The sequence below is a fragment of the Rhincodon typus genome, chromosome 3 (genome assembly GCF_021869965.1).
Source record: "Rhincodon typus isolate 14 chromosome 3, sRhiTyp1.1, whole genome shotgun sequence".
In the NCBI taxonomy this organism is placed as follows: Eukaryota; Metazoa; Chordata; class Chondrichthyes; order Orectolobiformes; family Rhincodontidae; genus Rhincodon; species Rhincodon typus.
In genome coordinates, this window is record NC_063334.1 from 30,103,601 (window position 1) to 30,124,555 (window position 20,955).

The 20,955-nt window shown below is 38.2% G+C and overlaps 1 protein-coding gene across 2 annotated transcripts in view; it reads left to right on the forward strand.

The window, feature by feature from the left end:
* ptbp3 (polypyrimidine tract binding protein 3) overlaps positions 1–20,557 on the forward strand; it is a 78,673-nt gene extending 58,116 nt beyond the window's left edge. For both annotated transcript variants that reach the window (XM_048595149.1, XM_048595148.1), the window contains 7 exons: positions 2,340–2,414; positions 2,972–3,108; positions 6,809–6,842; positions 7,174–7,266; positions 8,126–8,342; positions 11,209–11,286; positions 17,632–20,557. In XM_048595149.1, coding sequence (XP_048451106.1) covers positions 2,340–2,414; positions 2,972–3,108; positions 6,809–6,842; positions 7,174–7,266; positions 8,126–8,342; positions 11,209–11,286; positions 17,632–17,764 — 767 coding nt within the window. In that variant the 3' untranslated portion in view covers positions 17,765–20,557. The remainder of the gene's footprint in view (positions 1–2,339; positions 2,415–2,971; positions 3,109–6,808; positions 6,843–7,173; positions 7,267–8,125; positions 8,343–11,208; positions 11,287–17,631) is intronic.
* The last annotated feature ends 398 nt before the right edge of the window (positions 20,558–20,955 follow it).

The window sequence follows — 20,955 nt, forward strand, 5'->3', positions numbered from 1 at the left end:
GTATTTCTGCATTTCCCACAGCTAATCCACCAAGCCTGCACATTCCTGGACACTATGGCAACTTAGTATGGCCAGTCCACCTAACCTGCAACGACTGTGGGAGGAAACCAGAGCACCTGGAGAAAACCCACACAGACACAGGGAGAACGTGCAAATTCCACATCCAACCTGGGTCTCTGGCAGCAGTGCTAACCACTTAAATGTTTTTCCCATTCTTTTTACATGGGGTGATGAAAACTTAATTTAAAAAAAAACATATTTTGTTCTCAAAAGTAGACTTAAATTGAATTAACATTTTCTGAATGGTTTAGTTCTTGGGAAATGTTCCCCTTTTACCTAAAGAAACATTAGATTCAGTTCAGTTTTCAGTCAATGACTTGGCTTTACTCCACAGCCCGGTTACTGCTAACTGCTCCTGTGGGATCAGGTCAGCAAAGATATTACAACAGCAAACTAGATTAGTATTTAGATTAATTACTGAATGTATGTTTACATAGTCCAAATGAGGACATCTGAGCACATTACAGGTATTCACTAGATCTCTGCCATATCACTCAGTACTTGTCTTCATCCTTGCCTTTAATTGAGTCTGGTTGAGTAAGAATATTTGCTATTTACTAATAGTAAGAGTAGATTTGGACTCTTTTTTTTCTCTTCTCCCCTCTCCCTCCACCAACCCCCAACTGTTTCTTTTGACTTTTTTTGTATTTCTGCTTTTTACTTCTGGTTTTTGTATCTTAGATAGTTGTTCTGGCTTCTGTATCAAAGATGTGTTTTTTTTAAATTTGGGATTTTGTGCCTAAAATGGTGCTGGAGAATGGTGACTTAATACAGTTTTCACTGTACTTCTGTATTTGAGTACGCATGTCATTAAAGCCTAATTCTAAAACCCTGTTTCCTGACCAGCTGATTTTTTTAAAAAAAATGTACATCTGAGACTTGTTTCCAGTGGAAAATTTAGATTGTATTCCGTAAAGGGGTTTTGTTAGGGCAGTGACTTTTATTTCCAAGTAGTGCTAAAAACCTTCGCAGCAAGATTTTCACAGAAGATGGTCAATGATATCCTCAGGATAACTTTCTGGACCAGTTGAAAGTGCAGATCATTTATAGGTGGTCAGTAGTTTACTGTTCAGCGGAATACTTCAATTTACCACTTCAGTTTGATGGACTAACTTAGTGTTGGCATCCACTTCTCAAATGATGATGAATAGCATAAAGACTGTGTATAAAGCACAATGCCGAAGAGTTTGATTAGTCAGAGGTGTCAACGCATGACTTGGTTGCATTAACAATTTTTAAAAAAACTCATTGGCTATTTTTGTATGTTTTCCACTGTGAAATGGGATATATTTTTTTTGGTGTACATGCAGTGTGTCGTTTTTTATCTTGGTAAATAAAATTGAGTATTTCATGATTTAATTGTTTACTTAGTTATGGTAATTTAGTTAGTGATTGATACACAACTCAGCCAAAAATAAACAATGGTCAGTAGTTGTAGTATTTTCTCTTACTTTTATCAAAGCTTTCAGAACCTATTCTGTAAAGCATTGAGGCTTAACCAAGGAATATCTTTCATCTGAACAAATTTCAGCAGAAGCTAAATTGAGTGTACTGCGTTCAAGGAGTTGGGAAGTAATTGCACCTTCATTGGTGATTCTCACTCTATAATGTAACTCATAACAAATTGATCCTGCATGTTTTATCACCATCCTTTGAAAAATTAGCTTACAAACTTTAGCCATGTCATATCTGACAGTCTTTTACTTGAAGCCATTCACATGAGCTGAGGTGGGAGGGAGAAGTCGCTTGAGATCTTTGCCAGCCAGGTCCGATGGTGCCACTTGCTCAATATTGTGTACAAGTTGGCATCAAAGATTTGAAGGACCAAGGTTACTCAAAGGTGTTATTTGCATGAAAACCCGAATTGTTGGGAGTGAATCCTGGTGTGCCTCTCAAATCGAAGAAAATTGATAATTTGGAAGGTTTTTTCTGTTGTATACAGTGCTATAGCAACTGCTGTACTGGTGATTCACCGTCGGCTGGATGTAGTGTAAATTTAAATCTAACTGGGGGTTAAACTCCTAACTTACAACCAAGTGAATGTTTTACATTATGGCTGTCTAAGCTATACTAGATAAATCCTCGTTGTTACTTCTGTAGCTGCTTGGTATATTGTTTGTGGGTAATGCATTTTTGCATATGCTGTAAAAGTAATTATTTCATAAGGAGAAATTGAACTCCAAGTATCTTTTCTGCATCAGTGGAGCACAAATTGTAACAAAAGATAACAGCATTTTGGAAGAGTAGGAAATTAATATTTTCATGTTTCTTTCTCTTAGGTGCACCCGGTATCATTTCCAACCCCTATGGGGGTGGTGGATTTGGCCCTGCCCTCGGCTTTCCACAAACCGCAGGTAAGCGCGTTCAGGACTGACACTTTTTTAAAATGACGTTTTAAAAATATTTTTGCAGATTGCAGGAAATCTAACTTGCAATTCCTTTTCAACTGAAAGAATTCTCTTTTTCACTCATTTGAGTGGTGTGTAAATACTGTGCAGATCAAAAGATCTAATGTTGACCTTCAGTGTGTGTTGAGTCTTTAACTGATCTTAACTGTTACCTGAATCTGATGATTATCCACTGATCTCCAACTGCGAAGTATATGGTGCAAATTGGGTTGGTGCTCACTGTCCATTTCAATGCGTGAGGTACTGAAGTGAGCCTGTTTTCTGACTCGGGTGGGGAAGGAATACATTCTGCTGTTGGAGGTTTAATTTGTATTATTTAAGGTGTATGTTATTAAAACCTCATGATGGGACTTGAAATCTCATGGAATTATTAATTTTAAAATGTAACACTCATTTTTTCTCGTCAACTCAGGCTTTGTTTCTATTAAACTTTTGAAATCTCTTTCATCATGTGAAGAAAGCACATCTACCGTGATTGATGTTAAAATCTTTACTATCTCCAGGTCTGTCTGTTCAAGGAATCCCAGGAGGGCTTGGGCATCTTGGCCTTCCACATGGTGCAGTTGGTGGCCGTCTAGCAATGCATGGTATTGGCCCAGCAGCAAACTCTGTCTTGCTAGTTAGCAACCTAAACCCTGAGGTTGGTGAAATCACAAAGAACCAAAGTATTCTGAGTCTGCCTATTTCCTTTCACTTTTTATTCCCCCAAAAAGAATTCATTACTTTATCTATGTTCCTTCAGGAATTGGAGCTGTAAGTACTTTTTAAAAATGGCTTTTAGGAAGGCAATGATTTAGATTTTATACTTGTTAGTGCATAACTAGTAATTTGTAATATCCATGTATGCAGAAATCATCCTTCTACAGTCTGATCAATTCAGAATCAAATGCAGCTTTGATAATTTCTCAAACTGAAGGAGACACTTCATGGTTTATGTTTGCATGTGTTCTTGTACTATATATGCAGTACATATGGGCTGTGAAAATGTTATTCGTTTTAGCTCAACTTTGAGCTTACATATGTTACCATTAACTGTTATTGGCTCCAGTGCCTGACGTTAATGTTCCGACTGGCTCTGATGCAGGCCACTGATACTTGCAGGGTACCCAGTGTTCCTGTAATCTGTGGCTCGGCACAATGCAAATGCATGTGGTGCATGCTTTAACAGAGTCGTGTATATTTGCACGTGTTTATACCAGTAGCACTCTGCAGTTTTGATTTGTGTAGAATGTGGATATGATGCATGCTGGAGAGAAATACTTGTATAGCATATCATCTTTTAACAAGGAATTGTGCTAGCAGCTGAGTATAAGTCGACCCAAGTCCCAACTGATTTTGGAGCATTGTAAAGCTCCTTGCATCGTACTTTGATTTCTTCATTCTCGCATGAGATGTGGGCAAGGCCAACATTTTTGGCCCATTCCTAGATACCCTGGAACTAAGTGGCTTGCTTGCCCATTTCAAGAACAGTGAAGAGTCCACCCACATTGCTGTGGATCTGGAGACACACATGGACCAAACCAAGTAAGGGTGATAGATTAGTTTCTCTCAAAAACAATAGGAAACTTGATGGATTTTCGCAACAATCAGTGATTTTTTTCATCGTTAAGACTGCCTTTCTGTTTGAGGTTTTATGGAATAAGTTCAAATTCGATCGGCTGTCATTGTGATTTTTGACCGTTGTCCTCTCTTTAATCACCTCCGAGATGTGGGCATTGCTGGCTGGACCAGCAATTATTGTTCATCCCAAGCTGCCCTTAAGGTGGCGGTGAGCTGCCTCCTTGAACTGCTATCGTGCTGAGAACAATAACTTGAGCTCTTGGTTATGAGTTCTTTAACATTACCACTATGGCATTGTTCTTTCTGAAACGTATCAAAATTGAGCTGATTTGATGAAAATCTCAAAATCACTTGAATCACAAAAGGTTAGCATATAGTCACAGTAATTAATTAGAGGAAGGCAAGTGGAATGTTGGCCTCTATTGTAAAAGTAAGCAAGTCCTGTTATAATCATATAGGGTATTGGTGAGACTGAGAGTACTGTGTACAGTTGTGGCCTCCTCACTTGAGGTGAGAGATAAATGAATTGAAGTCAGCTCAGGAGTTTATTACGTTGATTCCTGGGATGAAGAGGTTGTTTTAATGAGGAATGATTAAACATTTGGTTTATACCCATTGGACTTGAAAGAATTAGTGTTTGTCTTATTGATATGTTTAAAATTTAAAGGGGGTAGATGCTTAAAGGATAATTACTCCTGAGAGAATATGGAACTTTGGGGCACAGTTTCAATATGACAGATCTTCCAGTTAAGATAGAGATGAGTTTTGTTGTTCTTCGGAATTCTACTCTGCAGCAATGGTTGGCCATTAGAATATATTCAGGTTGAACTAAGCCAAGCTTCGATCGCCAAGAGAGTCAAGGGTTATCAGGAGAGGCTGCAATCAAATCAGCCATGATTTTATTGAATGATAGAGCAGGCTTGAGGGGCCAAATGGCTGACTTCTCTTATTTTCTATGTTCCTCTGATCTAAATCAAATATCTCTCAAACAGCTTAAAACACGAGTGACAAGGGCTAGCAACTGTTTAATTGAAATTTTAGTGCATGACTCTAGTGTCTAAATGCCAAATAGATCTATTTATTTCTTTCTAACCATGTTTTTTTCTTTTCATCTTTCTGTTAGGCAATTTCCAAGTTGATTGTAGAGTACCTAAAAATACACGTTTATAGCAGTGGGTCTCTATTGCAACTTAAATTGTTTTTCCCACTAATTTGCTGAATCCAAAAATTCTGTTAACAAATAAAAAGAAACTCAATATTTACTAGAAGTAAACGCGAGTATCATGTAATGAATTACCCTCCACCACCATTTTGTACTCTTAACAATGGTGGTTACCAGTGAGATTATTCCTTAAATTACTGCGGCTATGATTGACTGCCTTCAGTATTTTCTCTTGTCAGCAAGTGGTCATTATCCTTGTTTATTTTCATTTTCTTTGGTGTTTTGATGAATGTTACATCTGTGCTATGTGCAAATTTTTAAAAAATTCTGTAGTGTGCTTGCTTCCCAGTGCTGTTGAGCTGGATTGTAATGTAATTATAAACTTCCCATTATCATCGCTGTCTCCATGGTCTGCCAGAACATGCCTTTAGTTTAGAGGAAAAAAACCTCAACATCAATAAACAAGGCCCTGTTCCTAAAGCAACAAGGATCTGTTCAGCTGGCCCATGTGATTTGTAATAATGACAGTTTTCTGTGCCCTTGTGTTAATATTTGCTTAATTTTAAACTTAACTGAAGCCAGATCATTAATTGAAACAATTGCAAAGTTGTAATTATTTGTTATAATTCATACAGTATCAAGTGCTCTGATATTCAAATTGAAATTGTTGAATAACTGAACAGTTTAAAGGAAATTATTCATGTAATCTGTGCATTAGTAGCTTTCGCCAAAAGTTTTCACATTAAAATTAATATTTCAGTTGAAGTATTATAAGCTAACAAGTAGTGTTTAATTTAATGACTGGTTTTCATAATGCTAGAAAAGAGAGTAGGAGTTTGATACTCCTGAAAAAGCTGACTACAACCAAAATTTCTTCTGTTCATGCTAGAATAGCATTATTAGGCTTTTCTGATATGAAACAATTCTGACTTAACTTCTCTAGCCACATACAGCAGGTATGGGCTTCTGTCATTTGTTTTAGATACATTTTTGAGCCTGCTTCGGCAAATGAAAACTTACTGTAGTCCACAAAATTATGCTACTTGCTGGTTTTTACGTAGTTGTTTTGGATGGAACATGGATACAACCGTTAAATATAAGAGATTTATTATCGGTACACCTGTCTGCTCTTAGGTTTTTCTTAGGCTGTAAATTGAGCTTGTAAGAATGAGAATCAGAGTAGCAACTGAGTTAAGTCATTATGTTTACCCGATCAGTGGTTTTACTGAAGAATAATTAATTATTGATTGCACCCATTGAGGTGCCTGTGGGCTATAGAGGATTAAAAATAGGGGAAAAAATAAATAACTTTCTTCGTCGGGGAACAAAATTGCCTTGAACAATTTTACTGACTTGATAATATTTCTTTCTCACCCCTTCACTGTCCTGCTTCACTATTGCATCATTGTCCAAAAATTGCCATATCAACAACTGTCCCCAAAGTGGAAAAAGTTTACTGCATTTGAACTTTTATATTTTTTTGTGATCAAATCAATTGCTTGATGAATCAAAGTGGCCTTCAACTGTAATGCTGAAATCCTCTTCGATATGCGTGATTTGATGATGTTTGTCTCCAGTCCCATCTTGTGCTGACTTGTTTTGTTTCCCCTTACTACAGAAGGTTTCACCTCACTGGCTGTTCATCCTCTTTGGTATGTTGTCATTTCCACTGCTGTTTTACAATGTAAATTTTAGTTTACATTTAAGTTTGTGCTTCATTCAACAATGTCTCACATCTATGCTATTAATGAATTTTGTGTTAAAGATTAAAATGCATGAAATTTAATTTCTGCAGTGTATCATTTGTTAACGTGTGCACATGTCATTTTTTAAAAATGTTTAAGTAATGGAAAATTATTTTCCTTTTGTCCTTCTCTAATTCTGTCCTGTTTATACTCTGCTTTGATTTAATTTGTCACTGATTATATTTCATACTTACGGTGGAATTGATTTTTTTTTTTATTTTGTTTGATCATCCTGAAGGAGTTTATGGTGATGTACATCGTGTGAAGATCTTGTTCAATAAAAAAGAAAATGCCTTAATACAGATGGCAGATGCAAATCAAGCTCAATTGGGTAAGGTTCATGAACTAATCTTAAAATGTAGTTCACAATTTAGTTGCTTGTCAATTTTCCTTTCCCGTTCCCTTTTAATTGGGCTTGCTGGTTGTGACCCACCCCCAGAAAAAGGCCTGGATTCTCTCACAGGTGCCTGCTGTTTAGTGAGTCATAATATTGGTGGCTATTCGGCCTGCACATCACAGCTGAAGGTCACATTTTCACTTAGCCTCCTGTATGTCCAACAGAACAGTAGATAAGATTTCAAAAGACCAACCTTTGCCAGGTGTTCTTTTTTCCATTCTGGGAGCTGTGAGGGCAATCACAGAGCTTTAGTTTGCTACCTTGGCTTAACGGTAACCAGTTTAGATCAGTCGCATTTTTTAAGTCATTGAAATTGCTGATGTAAAAGTAATAAGTTGAATCTGATTAATTGAGTTTGAAGTTATTGACTTTATTAACTGATCCAAAAGACTGTATCCAAATTCAAGCTCCATTCTTTCCAACATAGTTGATGGCTCACCAATCAAATTACACATGAATATATCAATATATCCATACTTTATATAGCTGACTTCTGGTAAATATGTTTCAAAAAACCCATTGAAATAAGGTGTCTCTCAATTGGCGGAGGGGGGAGTGGTTTAGCAGATAGGAGGAATGCATTTAGAATTAGATTTTATTGTCACGTGTACTTGAGTACAGGAGTACAGTGAAAAGTTGCCATTCTTCAAGTCAATTGAAATATTTGATGCATAGAAACAGACCACATGCAGATACTCTTGATTAGTGAACTGAAGTAATGGTACAGTCTCTTTCAAAGTGCTTGTAGGTTGACATGTGGAAAATTTAAGTTCAAATATTCTTTTCTCCTCAGCCATGAGTCACCTTAATGGGCAAAAGGTTTATGGCCGGGTGTTGCGCGTGACTCTGTCTAAACATCAAATGGTTCAACTTCCTCGAGAAGGACAGGAAGACCAAGGTCTGACCAAGGACTACAGCAGCTCACCACTTCATCGTTTCAAGAAACCAGGTTCCAAGAACTTCCAGAATATTTTCCCTCCATCGTCCACCCTGCATCTCTCCAACATTCCGTGAGTAACTTTATAAAAATTGGAAGTCTCCCCAAAGGCTGAAAAGCAGCAGAACCTTACATTAAGCTAAAACAAAAGGAGAGAATCAGCTGATAGAGAAGTATTTCTGCTCAACCATAAATGTATTAGCATGTTAGTTAGAGATTAATGCTAACTTTTTTAACATTGATTTTTAAAAAAAAATTTAAAAATTGTATCGAGTGATCACATTATGCCCTAACCCCATGACCTGGGATGTATTATAACCATAACCTAATTGAATTGCCTGGCTGAGTTGATACTGGTGACAAATAAGTTTGTTTTCTTGATGGTCTGCAAGCATAAAGACAATGCTTTTATTTGAAAGTAATGTTTGATTTGACCTAACATTACCCTCTGCATCCCTTCCTGTTCTGAGAGATTTATTCGTATTATCCAGCCATCTTTGGGCTAGTTCTGATTTATTATTAATTCTTGTGGGTTTGGCTGACAAGGCTAGCATTTATTACCCATCACTAGTTTCCTTTGAGAAGGCTGTGGTGAGCCACTGCAGTCTGTGTAATGGAAGTACTCCTACTACATTGTTAGGGAGCAATTTCCAGAATTTTGACATGACAACTAATAAGTAACATTTAATGTATTTCCAATTCAGGGTGCTCTGAGACTTGGATAACTTGGAGGTGGTTGTGTTCCAATTTGCTTGTGCCCTAAGAAGAGACTAAGGGTTTTAACGGTGTCATTGAAGAAGGCTTGGCAGGTTCCTGCAGTGCATCTTGTAGATACTACACACAGCAGTCACTGTGTTCCTGTTGATAGAGAGAGTGTGTTCAAGATGGTGAAGGAGTGCTTGGTCCTGAATAGTACCAGGCTTGAATGTTGGAGCTGTACTTTTCAGGCAAGTTGGAACTAATTCATCACGCTCCTGGCATGTCTTTGCAAGAGTAGAAAGGTTTTGGGTTGTTAGAAGTTAACTGCTGCAGAATTCTCATCCTCTGACTTGTTATAGCACAGTATTTTTGTGACTGGGTCCTGATAAATTTTTAGTCAAAGCTGATCTCTGAGACATTGACCGAATGCCAGTGTAGCAGCTTAGTTGCTGCATGGCCATTGTGTGGCAAGGATTTGTCAGCTGGAACCTGAATTTTGCCCAGGTGTGAGATACCAGAACAGACTGTTTCAGTATCTGATGAATTGAGAATGGTACAATATCAGTGAACATCAAACATCTGAACTTCGTTAGACTGTTCTGAGCAATCTTGCAGTAATGTCCTGTTCAGCACATGCTGAGTCCTGGTTTGTTGATTCACCAGGTTGGCGCATCATTTTGAACTGCGTCAAATGCTGCACCTGGCTTACTAAACCAGGGTTGGCCCACTGGTTTGGTGATAATGTTGGAGTTAGAGATATCTAGGCCATGACTTTAATGGTGGTGTTGAAATGCAGCCCTCTTGTTGCTGATGGCCTCTTCATGAATGTCCAGTTTTTGAATTGCTAGGTATGTTTTTGCATCTGTCCCATTCAGCTTTATGGCAATGTAAGACAAAATGGTGCAGGATGTCCTTACTGTGAATATGGGTCCTTATCTCTCCAAGGGCTATGCAGTGCTCACACTTAGAATCTGTCATGGACAGATGTTTCTGCTAACAAATAGATCAGAGAGAGGCCAGGCCAAATATGTAGCACCCTTGTGTTCTGTCTCCCTCATTACCTGCTAAAAAACCAGTCTGGGATATGCACCCTTCAGGACTCTGAACAGTGGTGTTTCTGAGCTACTGTTAGTAATGAACCTTCACAACCCCACACAGAGTACACGGTGTCCTTTCTACTGTTGGCACATCTTCCAAATTGTTCTCAATGTAGAGGAACACTGATTTAACAGCTGAATGGAGGCAGTGGATGGTAATCAGCAAAAATTTTTGTTGCTCATGCTCATGTTTGTCCTGATGCCATGTGACTTCATGGAACCTGCAGCACTATTTTGAGACTGCCATTTCCATACAACCACCCTTGGTACAACCTTTATTATCGTCTGGGATGTTGGCCGAAAGATTTATTGTTTGCCTTGTCCGTGGGTCAGCTCTCCCAATTTTCATAGATGTGAATGAGGTGGACTGAGCCAATTTGACCTGTCCAAATCTGTTGCCTAGATCATTGCCTGACGATCTGACTAATTTGGTCTCTACTTGTTCGCAATGATCTCGCATAACTAAGTGGATTGCTTTGAGAGCTGTTTGACCAGAGTGTCTCAGCCAGACTGGATTTGGAGGACAGACTTCCTTCGTGAAAGGAAATTCATGAGGGGTTTTTATGGCAATCAAGTAGTTACCTGGTTGGTATGACCTTTTAACTCCAGAATTGTTGAACTGAATTTGAATTTGTCAGTTGCTGTGATGAGCTTCAAATCCTGCCTGAATAGTCCAGGCAAATGATTACTAGTCCAATTTATTACAATTTTCAATTTAGTTTGTGATTTGAGGGTAGATATACAATGTGCTTTTAAATACGCAGTGTAGTTGCCACCCCTCGACTGAATACTGTTCTGTGCATTTCTGTCAGTGCAAAATGATAGTTTTGTGTCTTGGAAGTCAAGATATATGGTCTGACTCACTTCTGTATAGTTACCATGTAAAGTCTGAAGAATTTAAATGCTTAGTACACTAATGCTAGTATTATGCTGTGTCACCATGAGATCAGCTTGAAATTCTCTCATTAATTGGAAGATCTTGAAAACCACTTTTGTTCTTCAAACCATATCCACCTTAAGTAATTTGTAAACCGTTTTGCGGTTGCAAGTCTGAACTGCTTATGCATTTTCTAAATTGGTCATGAATTGTCTACTCTCTGCCTTCTGTGCTGTTTTTAAAGAGCTGTTTTGGTGTATTTGTAGACCTTCAATAACAGAAGATGATCTGAAAAATCTGTTTGAAAGTACTGGATACTCGGTGAAAGGCTTCAAGTTCTTCCTGTAAGTGTGCTTTTGTGTTATATCTAGCTACTGCTTGACACTAATAATATTAGCTTAATTTAAAATTAAAACAGATAAAGTGCTGGAGAAACTCAATTCTTGTAGCATCTTTGAAGAGAGAGAGTTAACATTTTGAGCATAAAGATGATGCTTCAGAACTTCTTTAACAGGTAAGGTAGGATTAGAAGAAGGGATGACGTTGGAGGAAAGGAGAGCAGAAGAAGACTCCAGAAGGGCTTTGGTACCTGTTTAGCTTTTGGAACTTGCATTCCTTTAACACAAAACAAAAAGAAAACCTGTTTCTTGTTAAGTCTTTGAATGAGTTGAAGAATAAAATAGTTAGGGATGAGGACAGCTCTCGCACAGAATGAAATGGTGATGGAAAGAGGGAAGTGAAGTCGTCTTTTTGGACTTGAAATGTTAATTCTGTTTTTGTCTCAGATGCTGGCAGACCACCTGGGTTACTCCACTTTGTTTTTATTTCAGATTTCCTTCATCCATAGTATGTTGCATTTATCTGGGTTAACCATTTTCAGAAATCCATCTGTCAGTTGTTGCTGTTATCAACATTTTCTTTGTGTGGTCTAGTTTTAAAATGACACTGCTATTTTTACTGCATAGTAATAGCAGAATTTTTTTTAGATAGGTGACTCTAATATTGAACTGATAAGTTAAAGCTGTTTTTATAAAATGACAGTCATTTCTCCTGATGTTGCAGCATATTAGTGTAAAGGAAGTAGGCAATTTGCCAGGGGTGTGATGCAATGAGATCTGTGTTTTTAATGCCTTTAATGGAGGAAGGGCGGCAATCACTGAGACTTCATTTCGTTCAGTAAACTTATCAAAAGATTATGGAACGATGGTGTGTGAAGAAGGTTAAGATGAATATTTGCCTCAATCTAATAGAATGAACAGCGATCTGAAATGACTTGTTTGTAAGCTCAAGTCGAGAAAATTATAATAGAGACTTGTGTGACTTTGAGGAGCATTGATTTTGTTAAATTCAGAGTTAAAATTCTGAGTCTTGGAACATCCTGAAATTTAGGAGCAAAGCGCAGGCTAATTTAAAGCATGAAGTTGCTGCATTTGCAAATGAACTTGTCACAAGATTGTCTCAATTGTTCTTTTGTCTCCATCCCCAGAATATCATTGTTTTCAAAAAGTGTGCATTGAGTATTAATTTCTCTCTCCCTCTGATTCCATTTGTGAAAACATAATTACTACTTAGTTCTGCCAAAGGGTCACCAGACCCGAAATGTTAACTCTGTTTTTTCCTTCACAGATGCTGCCAGACGTGCTGGGCTTTCCCAGCAGCTTTGTTTTTGTTCCTGATTTCAGCATCTGCAGTTCTTTCGGTTTTTAATTACTCTTGGATTGTTTTACATTGTATTGTTAACTTACAATGAAAGGAAGAAGTTTAATGCACATTGTTGTCCCTTTCTAGCTATTGTGTGATCAATTATCTAGGTGGTACGCTCTATAGATGTTCTTCTAAAATGGGAGGTTTGGACAGTTTTTCACTATACATTCTCCATGTAAGATACTTCACTTCTTTAATACAAAAACATTTGTTTGGTTCCTTTATAGCGTTGCAAACTTGAAAAATGAGATTATTCCTTTAAGTGCTGTGATATTTTTAACTAATTATGTTTGTGTGCCTAACTTCAGACCTCGCCATGTCCCAACCAAAACAAATTTAAAGCGAAATTTGTCTGAGTTAGTGATCCATTGCGTATTTCCCCGTTCGAGGTCAACACCCATTGAGTGTGATTATAAAACGAATGTTTCCTGATTTGTTGTAGCTTACTTAACAGGCTTTGACGAATAGTGCTGTGTCACAGTGAGGCTGCTTTTGAGATAGTAGTTATGTGAGCTTGAGGTCACTCCCCATTGCCCATTCAATCTTGGTATAGAAATGATTAGCATTCAGTATTTGTTGCTTGCTCTAATCAGTTTACAGACATGACTGAAACAGCAGTGAGGATGTGAATTAATGACCTATAATTTTAGATATGCTGCAACAATGAGAAGCTCAGGACTTTTTGCTTGCCACTGTACTAAAGTCAAGCTGATTTGGCATATCAAGTCCCTAAATCTGTTTGTCAAATATTTGAGTTTGCAGGACAACAGATGATTATATCTCTAACAGTGGCTCCTGTGCAGAAGTAATCCATTTGATTTTCATCGTTGTCTTATATTGAAGGGATCTCTGTACTGCCTCCTGCATAAAGAAAATCCATGGCTCCAGGTTGCAACTGTCCATTTTGTACGGTGGAGTAGGGAGAACTAATGTAAATGTCAAAAGTTAATATTCTTAAAGCAGAAATGCCCTAGGTTACTTCACTTGCTCCCTTTTGGCCTTTGTTCAGGATGAATCCTATGTTCTGTTGTCTAAACTTTAATTAAAAGATGATCTTCAAGCAGACATTCGAAATCATGTGACCCAAAGAACTGTTGCCTGACTACTTTTACGCCCTTCTCATTGAAGGAGAAAACCTTTGGTCTTGTTGGGAGGGAGAGAGAATGTGTTCATTGCACGTCTAAAAATTATCATCTTTCGAGAAACAATCCATAATGCAAAGTGATTTGCAATTGAAATGCTCTTTCCATTTGTGTTTCTTTGCACTATATTGAATTGTTGAGATCAACCATGCCCAAAATGAGTCAGGAATCCACTTTCAAACTGTCTAATTTTGTAATACAGTGGGTGATGCTTATGGGTTCGATTTCTAAATGTGCTTAAAGGGTAATGTGTGATAGCACCAGAAATATTGGAAAAGCTGGAGTTGTTTTACTTGGAGAAGGTTGAAAGGAAATTTGATAGAGGCATTCAAATCATTAGGTGGCTGGACAGAGCAAATAGGGGAAAAATCTGTTCCCATTCATGGAATTTTTGAAAATGAGGGAGCATAGATTCAAGGTAAAAGGCAGAAGAAGCAATGATACGATGAAACTTTTCCACTCAACGTGGTTAGCATCTAGAACACACCACCTGAGATTGTGGTGGAGAGAGGTTGAATCGAGACTTTCACAAAGGAATTGGATCATCACCTGAAAAAGAGAATAATTGCAAGGCCTATAAAGAAAAGGCTGGGGAGTGTTGCTGGGTAAATTGCTCCTTCAGAGGGCCAACACGGACAACAGGCAGTCTCCTTGCTGCAACCATTCAATGATTGTCATGGACCAGTCCAAGCCCCCTCAAAATATATGAACAAGATAGCCTAGACCCTACCTTTTCCTTATTTTAATGGAAGTGCTAGGTGTTACATTCTGGATGCAATTCGATTGGTCAAACTACTAGTGTTGAAGCAAAACACACTTTTATTCATACACTATAGTTAAGAGACAACAAAAGAAAGAAGAACTTGCAATAACTTAACTCTGTTGGAAAACTTAAGAGTAATAGATTATTTAACTACTAAATAGTAATTGTTCCAATACAGTAATATCCTACAAACACGCCCTTGGCAAAGGCACATTTAGTACAATAGATAGTCTCACATGCAATTCTAGCAGCAGGAAGAATGCTCAGCTTTTAGCTGTAACAAAGATGAAAAACGGTTTCCACGTCAAGCTTCAAGACCCCAACTGCTCAATGCTAAAACTAAAAATCCTGCGTATGAAAAAGTCATATTTCTCTATCTGTTGACTGAGAAAATCAGATTGGTAGTGAATCCCAAGTAAAGGAATTCATGGAATGTCCGTGAGATTTTTTTAGAGCAGCTTTTGATAGAGCCTATTAGGTAGAAGGCAGTTCTGGCTTTGGTGATGTGTACTGAGGCAGACTTGATTAGGTAGCTCAAGGCGAAGGAACCCTCGGGCAGCAACCATAATATAGTACAACTCACACTGCAGTTTGAGAGGGAGAAGGTGGAATTGCATGTAATGGTATTGCAATTGAGTAAATGTAACAGCAAAGACGAGTGAGGAACTGGCCAGAGTGATTGCAAAGGAGTCTGTCGGGGTTGATTGTGGAGCAGCAATGGCAGGAGATTCTCGGGCTAATTCAGGAGGCAGAGCAGAAATGCGTCCCAAGGAAGAAGAAACATACTAAGGCGAGGATGTGGCAACAAGGGAAGTAAGCGACAGTATGAAAGCAAAAGAAAAGGCGTGGTGTGTTGATGATTAGTGGCAAGCCTTTTAAAAACCAGCAGAGGAAAACAATGGGAACAATAAGGGGTGGGGGGGGGGGGAGGGAGGGAAGATGAAATATGAGGGTAAGCTGGCTAGTAAATTGAAAGAAGATAACGAGAGTTTTTTTAGATAGACGAGTGGACGTTGGACAGCTAGAAAATGAGACTGGAGAAGTAGTAATGAAGATCAAAGAAATGGCAGAGGAACTGAATAGGCACTTAGCATTAGTCTTCAAAGAATGGTAACAGTACCATATAAGAACTTTGAGAGTCATGGGGCAGAGGGGAGTGTCATAGCCATTAATAAGTTGCTGGGGAAGCTGAAGGGTCTGAATGTGGATAAATCACCTGAACCGAATGAACTACAACCCAGCATTCTGAAGGATCATAGATCATAGAATAGAAGTAGTGGAGGTTTGGACTTCTCCTCCTCAAACAGTGACCCATGCCAAATCCATTGTTAAATTTAAATCTGAGAGAAACAAATTTGTTAAGCACGGGTGTCAAGCGATAGGGGCTCAAGGCAGGCATGTGGAATTAGGCCACAGAGCAGTCATGATCTTATTGATTGGTGGAGCAGGCTCAAGGGGCTGAAAGGCCTACACTGTTCTCTTGCTCCACGATGGCTGAGGAGGTTGTGGAGGCATTGGTGGTGGAGGATTAGAAAATGGCTAATATAACATGCCTGTTTAAGGAGGAAGAGGATAGTGCGTGGTAAAATAGGGCAGAGTCAGCACAGCTTTGCCAAGCGGAAGTCATGCCTGAAAAATCTATTAGAATTCTTGGAGGAGATAATAAGTAAGTTAGAAGAGAGCCAGTGGACGTGATCTTTTTGGATTTCCAGAAGGCCTTTGACAAGGTGTTACGTAGAAAGCTACTAAATAAGAGCCCATGCTGTTCAGGGCAAGGTAAAGGATTGGCTGACTGGCAGAAGGCAGACAATAGGGAATAAAGGAGTCTTCTTCAAGATGGCAGCTGGTGACGAGTGGAATTCTACAGGAGTCAGTTTTGCGATCGCAACTATACACATTAAGGATCTTGTAAAAGAAGCCGAGGGCGTTGTTGCCAAGTTTTCAGGTGACATAAAAGATAAGTGGAGGGACAGGTAGTGTTGAGCAAGTAGGTAGGCTGCCAAAGGACTTGGACAAGCTAGGAGAGAGGGCAAAGAAGTGGCAGATGGAATACCATGTAGGATAGTGTAAAGTTACACTCTTTGATAGGAAGCATAAGAGGTTTAGATATTTTCTGGATGAGGAAAGGCTTCAGAAATATAAAGCTCAAAGGGACTTACGAGTCCTAGTTCAAGATTCTGTTAAGATATTAATGTGCAAGTTTGGTTGGTAGTTAGGAAGGCAGATAGGATATTGCCATTCATTTTGAGAGGTCTAGAATAGAACAAGGTTATACTGCTGAGGCTGTGTTCAGACTCTGGTCATACCGCATTTGAAATATTGTGAGCAGTTTCGGGCCCCATATCTAAAGATGGATGTGCTGGCTTTGGAGATGTTCCAGAAGAGGTTCACAGGAATGATTCCGGGGATGAAGGGTTTGTCCCATGAAGTACAGTTGCCGGTCTGTACTCTGTGAAGTTTACAAGGATGAGGGAGACTTCATTGAAACTTGCAGAGTACTGAAGGGCCTGGATAGAATGGACTTGTAGAAGATGTTTCCACTAGTAGTAGAAACTCGGACTCGAGGGCACAGTCTCAGTGAAGGGATGACCCTTAAGAACTGAGATGTGGAATTTCTTCAGCCAGAGGCTGGTGAATCTGTGGAACCCAATGCTGCAGAAGGCTGTGGAGGCTCTGTCTTAAAGACTCTCAATGACTTAGCGAGGTTCTTGATTGGTAAGGTGATCAAAGGTTACAGGAAAAAGGCAAGAAAATGAGGTTGAGAAAAATATCAGTCATGATTTGAATGGCAGAGCAGACTTGATGGCCTTGAAGGGCTTAATTATGCTTCCATATCTTATGGTCTTGGCCAGTCTGGCATTTTTAGTTCCAATGAATAGTTTTCCTAATGTTATTTAAAATACAGTATGTATAACAGTAACTCTTGTATGTAACCTCTGCTTTCTTTCTACAGATGCTGTCAGACCTGCTGAGTTTCTCCAGCAATTTCTGATTTTGTTTAAGATCTCTAGCATCCACAGTGCTTTGTTTTATTTTAATGTATAAAAAGTTTCAAAGGTAATTTGTTCTCTGTATTGCAGGAAGGACCGTAAAATGGCTCTCATCCAGTTGGACAGTCTTGAAGAAGCAATTCAGGCTCTCATTGACCTTCACAATCATGATCTTGGAGAAAATCACCACCTCAGAGTTTCCTTTTCTAAATCTACAATTTAATTCCTCTCCTGTTCTCCCTATAGACTGGGACCACACAATGTGGTAAACTAGCATTCAGACAGAGACTGAAATACCAATGACCAACTATGCCTGCAAGAGATGCTTAGTGTAATGATGTTTTAAGTGGAACACAACATTGATGATGGGATCCTTTCTTTGTTTATTCATCGGTTTAAGCTTCAATCAATATCAATTTTCTTCATATCTAATTTTTGAAATGGGAGGGTTTGTTGCAGTCAATGGCCATAAATTGATCATTCACCTGCTGTTAACAACTGGTTCAGTGAGAATTTCTTTTTAAAGAAGTTTACAATTTTGGGGGAGAGGGAAAAAAATCAGGTCTAGATCTAAAAGATTTTGACACACTTTAAAGAAATTATTTTGGAATATTGGGGAAAGAATTAAACATCATGGGTTTTCATACCACTATAATCTGAAAGAAATTATCAGTTTCGTATTTACTGTGTACTTGTTTAATTATCATGTGCCTTATTATGTGCTTATAATCAAATAGATTAGAGGCTTTTCCTGAGGTTTCTTCAGTACATGTATTGTGGGTTCTTTCAAAGGGAGTCCTTCTCCTTGTAGATTTAGGTGAATTTTCTTTTGTGTATGTTGCTGTGTTGCAACAATTAATTGATATGATTTTTATTACAAATTAGCACACAGATGGGAATGGAAGTCCAAGCTGTCTTCCTGTCCTTGGGCAAGCTGCAAATCTGTATTCTCTGTACCATCCAAAACAGCAGAAATGCTGTGTAAAAATCTGTGCTACAGCTACTTTTGAATATTATTTACCATGACAAAAAACAAAATTGCAATGTTCATGGTTGATTTGTTTTTCCTTTGAGTATTTGCAAGGTTCTAAATATTCAAAATCCAATCTGTGTGCTATGAATTTGTTATATGTTATCTTAAATTTTTCATTTATTTTGATGTTCTGTAGTGTGAACTTATCTGTTCATTTTATGAATGTTTAATTGTTATTATTGGCTGTTGTTTTTTTTTGATGGGGGTGGGGGGGATGTTTAGGCTTTTGAATGTTTCAGTGCAGGTACTTTCTGAAGTCCTCTCTGATGGGATTTTTCCTTTTTGTTAGACTCCCTAGCTAAATAACTAGCATTTGTTTGCCTTTCTTGTTTTATTGAATGCTCTCTAGACTAACTGGCAGTCTAGAAAACATGTCCTTAACTCTTCCATCCATTCTGAAAGAATACTTCAGAGCTGCACAGACTTCGCGAAGCTGCAACTAAACCATGGTTAGAACTGTACTGATTTATTAAATACAAGACTCTTTAATACCATTTGGGTGGAATTCCATGATACTTAACAGAAAAGGGTTAAATATTACTGAATGATAAGGTAGAGAAAACATGAACTTTTTTTTCAGGGTTTCAGAGAAAAACCAAAACAGGACCAAAGTTGATGTGCCTTCAATAGTCTTAATCAGTTTTTTCTCTTCCCTCCAATTTAATCTTTTTTTCTTTTACTCTATTTACACCTAAATTAGAAATTTATTATGAATGTAGTTTCAAATAGAAAAGGAGGGAGATTGTGCGAAAGAGAAGAATTTTCACTTTTCATTATGAGGTGCTTGTTTCCTTGCACCTAGCTCTAAGGAGAAAATACCTTGAGGTTGCTGATTTACACTGAATTGGATCTGTCATGCTGAGCATGGAACCAGAGGTTCACTTTAGAAAAGAAGCATCTTAAAACAGTAGTTAGGAATCTCACAGAAATTTCCTCACCATTTAAGGTGCCCTGAGCCAGAACTTTCCCAAAGTTGTGATTGTATTTTCATTCATCATTCCACAAATACAAAGCCTAAAAGTGTTTTCTTTTGTAACACCAGGCAATGAGGTGTAACACTCAACAGTGGTCAAATGAGTCATTATACTGTCTGTTGAGTGGATTGGATTGAGGCAGACCTCCTTCTTTCATTGGTAAATATAGTCAAACCTGCTTCTAATAACAGTGATACTTGTGACTGAAGAGGAAAGGTCACTTGACTTAAATTGACTGACATCGTGCACAACCGGTATTTATTTGTTTTTGAACTTTAAAAACTGGAGTGATGCTTGTTTGACATCAACAATAGAGGAGCAGTTCTGTTGATATGACACACAGTTGATGCCAGTTAGAGATTCACCAAGTCCACCAGAATCTGGTAACTAATGACATTTGACATGCAGTATAATGACACTTGAGACACGTTGCAATTGGAATGCTTCCACCTGTGCAGTTCAGGCGAGGGTTGCAACATTTGTGGAATCCCTGAACCTCTTTCAAGCTGCTTTTCTTGAGTCTTTCCCTTCTAGCATTGAGGTGTTGGCAGGTGTGTAGTGCTTTCCTCCCTGTTCATTCATGTACTTGGTCTGTTCTTAAAATTCCTGCTTTTTTTGAGTTTGTAAGAATGTTCAGCTGACAATGAAAATGCTGTAAATATTTGTAACAACTTTTTTTTAAATGAGGTTTTTTGGGAACAAGATAAAGTACAAACTGGTTTTTATATGAAAACATTGATTGTCTTGTATATTTTGATAAGCAACAGTACCAGGTTTCATTTGTAAAGCAGTTTGTGTCAATGTGGAAGAAACAAAATGGATTCCATTTCTGTTAAGATGATTTGTTTTAATGCAGAGATGATGAAATATTAAAAAAAATATTTTCTAATTGTCTATTGCATGTCTCTGTATACAGTGTTCCATTTCTTTCAATGTGTGTACTTGCTTGTATGGCCTTGATAATCTTTCCTCTAATTGTAGCATGCTTTCAATAAATGCCATGACACCTCTTGATCTTCTTTGCCTCTTTGTCTACCACTTTAACTTTTCTTTGTGTTTTTTTTCCCCCCTTAATTCTAGATCAGAGATTTCCAAACTGTTGTTTAGTCTGGGGTACAAAGAAGCGACAGGAGACAATGTACTCTGGTTATCTGTAGGATTTGGAATTATTCAGGTTACCTGTGGGGTTATGTGGATTTGGAACATTATTTAGCCTTAGAGCTCTCAGCTTCTGTGTCCCCCTCTCCCGTTCTGCAAGCTGAATAGTAGTTGCTTCTCTATAAGCTTCCATGTGTGAGATGTCTGCTGGATAACTGGATGATTGTTATCAGATTACAGCAGTATAGAGGTCCATCTGATCCACATCTTTTACACTGTTCACACAATGGAATAGAATACAACAACATA